Here is a 12,456-nt window from a genome sequence, read left to right as displayed (position 1 = left end):
CCTTAAAAATGTCCACAATCTTCTCGGCCACATGTCATTAGTCCATCCCACCTCAAGACAGTTCAAATAACAATACCCAACTTGCAAGCAACCTCACTTTTAACTAAAATGTCAACCCAAATACTTCTGGCAGGCCAATAATAGTCCAGCTCCAATGAACTTCAATGGGAAGTGCATTAGGAAAATAGAGTCTGTTGCAGGGTAAAGCACTGGAATGATAGAGGGAAGAGAAAGAGAGAAAGGGAACAAGAGAGATCTTAGCTGTGGTCTTCAGGCGTGCCGGTGTACTGTCTGACCGTCCGATGGTTTGATGGTTTGTATGTTAAAGCTTCGCAACAATGTTGCTACTAATCCATGCGATCCATAACCGTCGCGGTCCCAAACGAAAACAACCACGCCGTAGAGCGATCACACCGATGACTGAGTTAAATACTTTATAAACTACATACGCTGAAAACAAACAACTTCTGCAGCATCGCACACACAATCAAACTGTCTCGCCACCCAAGAGCTCCTCCTCAAAGAGCTGAACGAGCTATCTTTATTTCCTCCTTCCTTACTGCTCATGCGCTCTTAAAGTGGCAGCGCACGGTGAAGGCTCCGTGCAGGATTTCGCCACAGCGTCACTGCTATTAGCTTCACGACATACATGCTATGGAACGCCGTTTGGGTCTTTGCGTGTCAAAGATACCGTAGCACTGTCAAAGCTGTACAAAAAAGTCAGCAAACACCGGCCACGAACAATGTGTTTACAATATCGCGTTGGTAATAAAGCATAATTTGTTAGACCGCAACTTCTGGGATAGCTAGCTTTAGCTTGGTACCTAGATGGCACCAATTCAACCAGCCTGAAAACAATGACCAGTAGAAACTGCAGTCTTTTTCATTATTCTTAGCAATGATTTTAGGAATCCTTGTAAGTATTAACTAGGTTGCCACTTGTTGTTCACCTATTGAAATTGAACTTCAGTTCATGAAAATAAATAGCTAGCCAACTACTTAACCCTGTTGCCCAAAGCTAACGTTATAAGCAGCCAGTTGGCTTCATCTGGCTAGTGATGCTCAACTGGACCGGGTTATGTGTTGTGAAGCTAGCCACAATAAGGATTAGGCACAATAATGGAGTTTGGGGTTTGCCTTCAAAATAAAATGTCATTGACAGTGATGCAAATGAATACAAATCATAGTATTATGCCACACTTTTAACCGCAAACCACTATTGTGGCTAATCCTTATTCTGGCTAGCTTTACATAGATGGGTCCAACCACCATTAAATCAAATAAGAACTGTCTTATAAATTGTTTGAACATTGAACATGGTTTGCATCCATGAGCGAGCTAGCCAACTTTTTTTAATGACCAGCACTGTAGGTGTGCAAGACAACTTTACCAGCATCATAGGATACGTATCGATGAATCGTTGTGACATATGAAATACGAGTTACAGTGTAATCGATGTGTAATAACTACGTAAAAAATTAATGAACGCGTAAAATTATGTGACGTGTAGTCATATTCAGGTCCTGATTGGTCAACAAACTTATTTGACACGTCAAATAGTGTTAAATATTTTTTGACACGCAAAGACCCAAGCGGCGTTCCATAGAAATCCTGGTTGCGAATGAATTGACTGAACAAATGAACAACGAAACAACATGGCAAGTAAGTGAAAGAAATAGGTTTATGTTTTGGATTATGTTTTACTGGTAATGGGGACATATGTAAATGCCAACAAAATAACTTAATTTTTTGTGTGTAACTTTTTATTTAGTTAAGCAAGTCCGTTAAGAACAAATTCTTATTTACAATGACGGCCTACCCCGGCCAAACCCGGACGACGCTGGGCCAATTGTGCGCTGCCCTATGGGACTCCCAATCACGGCCGGATGTGATACAGCCTGGATTTGAACCAAGGACTGTAGTGACATCTCTTGCACTGAGATGCAGTGCCTTAGACTGCTGCGTCTGTGTGTGTGTTAACTATTTAACTGTACTAGAATGCTTAAAGGGCTGTTAAAATGTTAAGTATAGGTATCAGGTTTTTTGGCAAGGAAAATATCGGATATCGGTATCGGCCAAAAATGTCACATTGGTGCATCACTAGTAAAAACACAAACTAATTGATAGGTCTACCTTTACTTGTTACTTCTGTGAATTCCATTATACTTCCTCCTCATGAGAGAGAGAAATTAGAAACTATCTTAAGGATATGTGGGTTTTTGGTAATGGAATTTCAGCAGAAAAAATGACTCAAACTAAATATCTGTTGATATTACTCAACATGATGTTTTTCGAATACCTTTTTTAAGACTTTCTGCTAGATGTTTTCTGAGACCCCTTTCCATCTGTTTGACCAGAAATCAAAGCCTTTGCTTGTTTTTTTTGGGGGGGGGTGGTAATGGTAGAAAAATGTATATATGCCTTAATAATAAATAAAAAAAGGAATAAAAATACTTATCTTTCATTTGACATCATCCTATGAACTTTACATGTTGATGCTCTTGGTTCCTTTTTACATGGAAATGACCTGTATTCAATGCTCAGCTCTTCAGTGTTGATTGCTATTGAAAACATGACATCCGCTAGGCCTACACACACCCTAGTTCTCATATTTGTTAAAAAATTAATTAAAAACGCCTTGAGTTTGCTAAGCTTATTTGGGTAAGGAAGAGTTCCTGCTTTGGTGGGATAGGAACTGTGTGTGAGTTGAACCTCCTTTCCAGTAAATCTCAAGTGTGACACTGGATTGTCTGAAGAGGTTAGGGATAGAATTGTCTCTCATAGCACCTTTAGCATCGGGCAGCCTTAAGAGGATGAGGTGTGTGCACGTTCAAGGCGTGCTTCTCCAGTCACATGAGTGTGAGTCAGAGAGGTTGTTTTTTTCCTCACGCTTTGTAAGCATTATAAACATTGCTGCGTAACCCACAATTATTCTGGTGTTCTTGGTGTTGCTGTTGATGTCTATTCTAAGCTGTTGTCAAGAACTATACAGGACTCGGGTGAACATCAAAGCCATTTAGGTGATTTACTAGTCCTGTTCTGAAAAGTATTCAGGAGGTACTGTATGAACTTACCCTCCTCACTGCACTTGACTTACTACTGCTTCCTTTACAATGGTAAGAGGCTATAGGAGTCGGCTTTGACTAAGTGTTTGCACCTCTGGAAGGTTGGCACCAAAGCTGAAAACATGACACTAGCAGTTTCTCAAACTTTTGGTCATATTTCATTCTCGTAACCTTCACTTGTGTTTTTGTCTACCTTGTTTTTCATTTTTTTGGTTACTTTTTACTTTATATCAACTGTACATTGTCTTCATCACTCTGATTTGGATACAGCCTGTTAGAATCAGCTAAAATGGCTCTGCAGACTCAACCCTGTGTGTGTGGAATTATTGTGCTATTTTTTTTTACAATAAGAAAAATTCATACAATTCCATGGGAATTCACAAAGCAGCTGCCAGCAACGGTTTGGGTCTCAGTTTGTTCCTTTCAGATGGTGAAGCATTGCTGCTGTACTACCATTACTGTACCTCAACTCCACCTAGCAAAATTTGCGTTTCCTTCTCATTTAACTTCTAAAGTACTGCTATACAGGACTTGTCTGCTGTCGCTTGCCTTTCAGTGCCATTTTTCCAGCTGTTAACAACGATGACTTAGTGGTGGAGAGTTAACAATATAACTGATTCCTCGACTGCACGTCGACTCCCATTTCAGAGTGTCATAATTCAATTCCCTTAGGAATCGACTCATAAAATTCAGTATTTTTAGAATGGAGGAGACTGATTAGTTGCCGTACTTCCGAGAACACAAACACTAACATCTTTCATAGCGCGCTAGCGAAGGACGGGGAGAGAGAGGGGAAGAGCACAGTATAAGCAGGTCAGCCACCAGGCAGACCGAGTCCAAACCGTGTACTAGGCCTATCTATCGGCAATAAAAAGCTGTATCTCTCAATGGAATGCTGTATCTCTCAATGGAATGCTGTATCTCTCAATGGAATGCTGTATCTCTCAATGGAATGCTGTATCTCACAATGGAATGCTGTATCTCACAATGGAATGCTGTATCTCACAATGGAATGCTGTATCTCACAATGGAATGCTGTATCTCACAATGGAATGCTGTATCTCTCAATGGAATGCTGTATCTCTCAATGGAATGCTGTATCTCTCAATGGAATGCTGTATCTCTCAATGGAATGCTGTATCTCTCAATGGAATGCTGTACCTCTCAATGGAATGCTGTACCTCTCAATGGAATGCTGTACCTCTCAATGGAATGCTGTATCTCTCAATGGAATGCTGTGTCTCTCAATGGAATGCTGTGTCTCTCAATGGAATGCTGTGTCTCTCAATGGAATGCTGTGTCTCGCCATGTCTTGTCTTGTATCCCTCGCAAATTCACCAAAGTATCCTAAAGTTTACCTCGTCCTCTCTGGTTTTATTTAAATGTATCTTCTAGTTAGGCTATTTCATGGGAAATAATGTTTTGTGATGACTGCATTGTGATTTTTAAAGGGAAATGTAAAATAAATTCAGCTTCATATTCGTCATCTCCAGCCCAACATCAACATACTGTATGAAAATGGTGCATTTCTATGCTTTGTTGAAAAAAAGATAGAGGAAGAGAAGTGTTTCCAATGACATCATCAGTGTGCATCGTGATTTTAACCAATAATGCCGACTAATTGTCTAATGATTGGTTGATGTCACTGGAAACACTTATCTTCCTCGTTATCTTTTTGACTACAAAACATAGAAACGCACTATTTTCACATGCTCATGTGTGGGTGGTGCTGGAAATTATGAATATGAAGTTGAACATTTTAGAAATATCCCTTTTAATTTTGTGGGGGGAATTATTTTTGGTTGGGGATCTCCTTAACGTTAAGGATTCCAATTTAATTGAAACGTTCACACCCCTAGCATTTGTGTGTGGTTCCCAGCACTATAGGGTCATGTAAAGGGTAGTGGGGTAGAATACTGACACATCTCACCCTTGGGCCTTGAGCATGTGCAGTGTGTGTGTGAAGGGGAATGTTTTTTGGTTTGGCAATGGCATATGGTACTCATATATATATTACACACACACACACATACAAATCCATAGTGTGTCAGGTTGGGAGGGTGCTAAAGGCTTTGTGTGTATGGGTCACAAGTGGTCAGACTAGGAGACCACCTTGCTGCTCAGTCAGTGATTCACTCCTCCACCTGTCCGTCTCATCTGTGCTCCTTTCCTCCTATTCAACCATAAGCTACACACACACACACACACACACACACACACACACACACACACACACACACACACACACGTGTTCCATGCCTAGGAGTGCTGGATAACAGTACACACATGCTCTCTCGATCGCTTCTTTCTCTCTCTTCACATAGAGGGGAAATTATGCAAATCAACATATGGTCCTGAGTGCTCTCTGTAGGGAGACGTTAGACCCTCAGTAAAAGAGGTCTGCTCTCTGGTAACTCATAGTTCTGATAACACTGTTTACTGCCTACACACACACACACACACACACACGCTGCTTCCTCTCAATCACATTTTCTAGAGTTGCATAGTTCTAAGCCTCTCAGAGCCTAACCGGGAGACTTGTCTGCCTGGTTTATGGAGGCTACATGTTTGCCCATGTGGTTGTACATCACACTGGTGTTGAAGGAAAAATCCACTCATGCCTTTTCATTTACAGTGTCAATTAACACTATGTAAGAACAATATTTTTTGTGAACAAAATGTTTGCGTTTATAATAAGGTTGGTAGCGACATGGAAAATCGTTGTGGAAATCTGTTGCAGTTCAAGACTATTACAAAATCCATTATGCAATGCTCGTGCTATGGGCTGGATGACTAGCAAACATGGCTACACACAATAATACCAAAGACAATATCAGCATGTACCGTAGATAGTTAGCTGTTAAATCCCCTAAATAAATGGCATTATCAAGGATTATTTAGGAGTCTACAATCTCACCATGTTCAACCTGCAGGTCGATGTGCCTTACAGAGTAGAGTCTAACATTCGCAATGGTAAATATATACTTTTGAGGAGATGGGAAACATTGCCCATGCTATGTCAATGGACCACACAGTGCCTTCTGGGCGATTTCTGGAACAAGGAGCACTCTCCTTCAAGGAGTGAATGGGAATCTATTGGGCGCTAGCTCAAAAACCCAACATTAGCATGAATTTCGTCAACAAAAAGTAGAACATCAAAAATCCAATAGAAAATGGGTGAACCTTTCCTTTTAAGGTTGAATCTGTCCCAAGGGGATTGTTGTTCCCTTCACTTCCTGTACTGGGTCTGGTGAAGTTCCTTTCCCAGCATGCTCTGCATTGACTGATGGCCCTCTGTGTGTTTCTGTGTGTGTGCATGCTTGTATGAATAGGTTTCTCAGATTTTGTGGGTGCACGTAAGTATATAGGTATGACTCTAAACTAACTAGACCTCTAGCTGTGTCTATGTATTTAGTCTACGTGCTGAGTGAGTGCTCCTGCGAGTTGATGGCTAACTCTGTTGGGAAAGCGAGGGAGGAGGGATTATTAGTTCTCCTCCACTTCTGAGGGAGATGTGGTTCAGCTGCTGTACAGTGGAAATATGAGGCACTTAGAGGGCTGTAAAAGAGCGAGGGAGGGAGGGAAGGGGGGGGGTTAAGAGGGCTGTAAAAGAGCGAGGGAGGGAGGGAAGGGGGGGGGGGGTTAAGAGGGCTGTAAACTTTTTTGCTTTCTGGATCAACACTTCAGTCTGGCTGGGGTCAGTGCAGGGGAATGGACACAGCTTTAGAAGAGTAGCACAGAGAGAAGATGATGTGTGTGACAGGAGGAGGACACTACTCCTAATAGTAGAGGTCTTCATCCTCCAGACAGTCTGTCTGAGTTGTCATGAAAGCTATCTGAACTAGCCTAATCTGAAGATAAACTACCCAGAGTGAATTGCAGCGAGATGCAGGATATGCTGGTCTTATCTTTGTCACAGTCATATGGTTGTCTCCTTGCATGAAATGTCACGCATGCACACATTTATGCAGGTGTGTTCATGTGTGTCATGAAGAACATCTAGGCTCCTGTGTCTGGTTTGTGGGGGGTGGTTACTACGGGAATGCTCTAATTTACCAGGGTGGTGGAGCGTGTTAGGGTATGTGTGTGTGGGAGGGGGGGGTTGACCTGACCCTACCCTACCCTAGGCCATGTCATCATCAGTGTCACATCACATGACCTGTTGTATAGCCTACACTGCCGCCATGCAAACACATAGACACATACATGCACACGTCCCCACCCCCTAATGTCTCAGTTTGAGCCTTAATCGGTCTGTCATGTTGTAGTGTAACAGGAGCTGTCCCATTAGATTTGAAGCATAGTAGGATGGGGGTCATAGTGATGCTACATGACACTAACACCATTCACTGTGGGTATTTGGTCTTTCTAAATACATAGTACATGCGCACACACACACATCGTGATGTTATTTTCAGTCCTTAGTCATTATTTCCAGTCTGCGCTACTAGTGCTAGCAGGGCTTTGAGTCACACTGAAGCTGTTTTGCTAGAGTGGAAGATCAACTATGAGTAGCCTTTTGTCTCTGAGTGTTTTTAACAGAACTTCCTTCCCCTGTGGTGTTCATAATGTAACACAGGCTTCTATATTGACTGAGTGCTCTAGGTCATCCCAGTTGAATTCACTAAATCACTTTGGAACAGTAGGCAGGAGTGGAGCTAATCTGAACACAGTGGCTAATTGTTATTATGGCCTCAGCTGATATCAATGTTGTTATTTGCTGCTGGGAGCCAGTACAGGAATTATTGTGTTAGCCTGTAGGCTTTGGATAGCTTGGCTGGACTGGGTTGTGTGGAGGGGAGGTCCTGGGCCAGGGAGAGACACCTAGTGGCACTAGTATATAACTACAGGTGATATCTGTCTCTTCCTATTCTCTCTCTCCCTCTCAGACCTGTCGAGGAATCGTTTGGCGGAGGTCCCCTTAGAGGTGTGTCACCTGGTTGCCTTGGAAACGCTGAACCTCTATCACAACTGTATCAAGACCATTCCTGACACCATCATCAGCCTACAGTCACTCACCTCCTTAAACCTCAGGTAAGACTTGAACCTACAGTTAACAGGTGACTGTTGAGTGAGAAGCACATTTGTTTTCAATGACAGAAAGAAAATGTAGGTGTTTCTAAGAGTTGCTGAATATCAGTGGTTTATCCTTAAAGTTGTTTGCACAGTTATCCCTATAAAGGCGGCAGTATTGGTTCAGTGAAATGTTAAATATATTAGATTAGATATTAGTTGATATTTGATAAGCAGCACAGAAGGTTGCCAGTAGTCTGGTTGGACCAGGGCTTGTTTAGACTCAGGTGTTTGATCCCAGGGCAGACACTCTTGTTAGGCTTCACACATCATAGACGCCTCTCAATGGGCTGATTGTTACCGCTTCCAACCTCATGGCAGGACCACAGAGCAATAGCATATCTTGTCTCTGTGTTTGTGTAATGCGCTCAGATCACATTATTGGAATGATGCATGACACTACTTGTTTCATTTTATCTCTCTCCACTCCCGCTCTATCTAGCTATCGAGAGACAGAGAGAGACATAGAGAAAGAAGGGGAGAGGGAGAGAGACAAAGAGACAGATGGGGGAGGGAGAGGAGAGGGAGAGCGCGAAAGAGAGACCGAGAGAGATGGGGAGAAGGTCATCATATCAGTGCTAGCCTGGTTCTTTACTGCCTGCTGTACGCATCATCAACCTGAGACCGACTCGGTACTCTCTGTCTCTAATCTCTTCCTCTGTGCTCACACCACCGTGCAACTGAGGGAGATTCATTAGTCATATCTCTGACACACACAGAAGACCAAACCCACACGCATGCATGTGGTGTTGCGGCCATATCATTTAAGCTGAGTTAATAAGTTGATTCATTGAATTTAAGCTGAGTTAATAAATTGATTCATTGAATTTAAGCTGAGTTAATAAGTTGATTCATTGAATTTAAGCTGAGTTAATAAATTGATTCATTGAATTTATGCTGAGTTAATAAGTGATTCATTGAATCAGTTATATAAATGCTACATCTGAACGGGGAGGATGTAAAATACCCTCGGTGGAGGGTAGCTGATGTAGGTTAACGTGAGTCCGTGGCGTGTGTCTGAGCATAATGTGATGTGAGCACCACAGTGACCGCACCAGGGTATGTGTTTTACACCACTAGACAGGAATGTTATCAGACGCCATGGAGACACTGGCAGATAATCTCATTTGAATTTGTGGCTTTTCATATTGCTGTCAAAACAGGAAATAGACAATGTTCTCCATGTCTGCACCAGGAACACATGAAAAGGAAGGCATTATTTTTAGGATCGTTCTGTTCCTGGCCTGCATCATGGTGGAAAGAGGATAAAGGCTCTTTGTTGTCTAGATAGAACTTTGGCAGTTGTGGAATAAAATGTCTTATTTTGAAGTTGATGGGATGGAGGCTGTTTAGAGCTGTCAGCTGTTGTCATTGAGTTTGCTGATTTTGTTTTGCTGCTTTTGTTCTGTTAGCTTTTATTTAGGCAGGAAGCTTTTACTGTGACTGTTGACCTGCTCGCTTGTTACTCTATTGTGTTAGCTTGTGCTGCTGCGCTAGCTGCAGTGCAGTGTAGTGGTTTTCAGATTGACACACTAGCCACTTGAAATATAATAGCCATAAAACATATCACATGACTCTTCATGAGGGATTGTAAAAAGCTATGCTTAATATGAGTGTTCACAGAACAATAACATCTAACATATACCAGACAACACATTGTTTCAGGGAGGGAGGGAGTCAGGAGCCAAGGTCATGAATGCCTTCTACCTACTATGGTCCTGTTGTGTATCTGGAGCTGAAAGGTCGTTTCCATAGCAGAGAGAAAGGCCTGCCCTCCCTGGTATATGGAAAGATTAAACACAGAGAAAGACGATAAGGAAACAGAAAAGGAGAGCGAGAGGTTCAATAAGGAGCGTGAGACGGATTACCAGGAAGCGTACTTAAAGCATGCGCGGACCAGCTGACGGGGGTCTTCACTGACATGTTCAACCTCTCCCTGACCCAGTCTGTAATACCTACATGTTTCAAGCAGACCACCATAGTCCCTGTGCACAAGGAAGCGAAGGTAACCTCCCTAAATGATTACCGCCCCGTAGCACTCACGTCGGTAGCCATGAAGTGTTTTGAAAGGCTGGTCAGGGCTCACATCAACAGCATCATCCCAGACACCCTGTGGATGCAGATCCACAGATGTAAGAATGCTGTTCATTGACTACAGCTCAGCGTGCAACACCATAGTGCCTACGAAACTCATCACTGAGCTAAGGACCCTGGGACGGCGCCTCCCTCTGCAACTGGATCCTGGACTTCCTGACGGGCTGCCCCCAGGTGGTAAGGGTGGGCAACAACACGTCTGCCACGCTGATCCTCAACACTGAGGTCCCTCAGGGGTGTGTACTTAGTCCTGTACTCCCTATTCACCCACGACTGCGTGGCCAAACACAACTCCAACACCATCATTTAAGTTTGCTGACGACCCAACAGTGGTAGGCCTGATCACCGACAACGATGAGACAGCCTATAGGGAGGAGGTCAGAGACCTGGCAGTGTGGTGCCAGGACAACAACCTCTCCCTCAATGTGAGCAAGACTTGCTGATCGTGAACTACAGGAAAAGGCGGACGAACAGGCCCCCATTTAACATCAATGGGGCTTTAGTGGAGCGGGTTGAGAGTTTTTCAAGTTCCTTGGTGTCCACATCACCAACGTACTATCATGGTCCAGACACACCAAGACAGACGTGAAGAGGGCACGACAAAACCTTTTCCCCCTCAGGAGAGATTTGGCATGGGTCCCCAGATCCTCAAAGTTCTACAGCTGCACCATCGTGAGCATTCTGACTGGTTGCATCACCGCCTGGTATGGCAACTGCTCGGCATCTGACCATAAGGCGCTACAGAGGGTAGTGTGAACGGCCCAGTACATTCCTGGGGCCAAGCTTCCTGCCATCCAGGACCTATATAATAGGCAGTGTCATTGGAAAGCCCATAAAATTGTCAGACTCCAGTCACCCAAGTCATAGACTGTTTTCTCTGCTACCACACGGCAAGCGGTACTGGAGCGCCAAGTCTAGGACTAAAAGGCTCCTTAACAGCTTCTACCCCCAAGCCATAAGACTCCTGAACAGTTAATCCCTCACGACGCCAGGACAGCGGAGTCAATCACCACCTTCCGGAGACACCTGAAACCCCACCTCTTTAAGGAATACCTAGGATAGGATAAAGTAATCCTTCTAACCCCCCCCCCCCCCTTAAAAGATTTAGATGCACTATTGTAAAGTGGCTGTTCCACTGGATATCATAAGGTGAATGCACCAATTTGTAAGTCGCTCTGGATAAGAGCGTCTGCTAAATGACTTAAATGTAATGTAAATGTTAATCAAATGGCCACTGGACTATTTACATTGACCCCCCCATTTGTTTTGTACACTGCTGCTACTCGCTGTTTATTATCTATGCATAGTCACTTCATCCCTACCTACTGTACATGTACAAATTACCTCAACTAACCTGTACCCCTGCACACTCAACTAACCTGTACCCCTGCACACTCAACTAACCCCCGCACACGCAACTAACCTGTACCCCTGCACACTCAACTAACCTGTACCCCTGCACACTCAACTAACCCCCGCACACGCAACTAACCTGTACCCCTGCACACTCAACTAACCCCCGCACACTCAACTAACCTGTACCCCTGCACACTCAACTAACCTGTACCCCCCGCACACTGACTCAGTACCGGTACCCCCTGTACAGTTGAAGTCAGAAGTTTACATACACCTTAGCCAAATACATTTCAACTCAGTTTTTCACAATTCCTGACATTTAATCCTAGTCTTATGTCAGTTAGGATCACCACTTTATTTTAAGAATGTGAAATGTCAGAATAATAGTAGAGAGAATGATTTATTTCAGCTTTTATTTCTTTCATCACATTCCCAGTGGGTCAGAAGTTTACCTACACTCAATTAGTATTTGGTAGCATTGCCTTTACATTGTTTAACTTGGGTCAAACGTTTTGGATAGTCTTCCATAAGCTTAACCCTAACCCTAAGTTGGGTGAATTTTGGCCCATTCCTCCTGACAGAGCTGGTGTAACTGAGTCAGGTTTGTAGGTCTCATTGCTCGCATACGCTTCTTCAGTTCTGCCCACAGATTTTCTATAAGATTGAGGTCATGGCTTTGTGATGGCTACTCCAGTACCTTGCCTTTGTTGTCCTTAAGCCATTTTGCCACAACTTTGGAAGTATGCTTGGGGTCATTGTCCATTTGGAAGACCCATTTGCGACCAAGCTTTAACTTCCTGACTGATGTTTTGAGATGTTACTTCAATATATCCACATAATTTTCCTGCCTCATGATGCGATCTATTTT

The 12,456-nt window shown here is 43.3% G+C and overlaps 1 protein-coding gene across 3 annotated transcripts in view; it reads left to right on the top strand.

Moving 5' to 3' along the window:
* Positions 1–12,456, top strand: part of LOC120058382 (leucine-rich repeat and calponin homology domain-containing protein 1-like) — a 111,803-nt gene that overhangs the window by 33,577 nt on the left and 65,770 nt on the right. For all 3 annotated transcript variants that reach the window (XM_039007007.1, XM_039007006.1, XM_039007005.1), the window contains exon 2: positions 7,955–8,099. In XM_039007007.1, coding sequence (XP_038862935.1) covers positions 7,955–8,099 — 145 coding nt within the window. The remainder of the gene's footprint in view (positions 1–7,954; positions 8,100–12,456) is intronic.

The sequence above is a fragment of the Salvelinus namaycush genome, chromosome 13 (assembly GCF_016432855.1).
Source record: "Salvelinus namaycush isolate Seneca chromosome 13, SaNama_1.0, whole genome shotgun sequence".
Classification (NCBI taxonomy): domain Eukaryota; kingdom Metazoa; phylum Chordata; class Actinopteri; order Salmoniformes; family Salmonidae; genus Salvelinus; species Salvelinus namaycush.
Note: the sequence above shows the minus strand (reverse complement) of the source record. Positions and strands in the feature narration are given on the sequence as shown.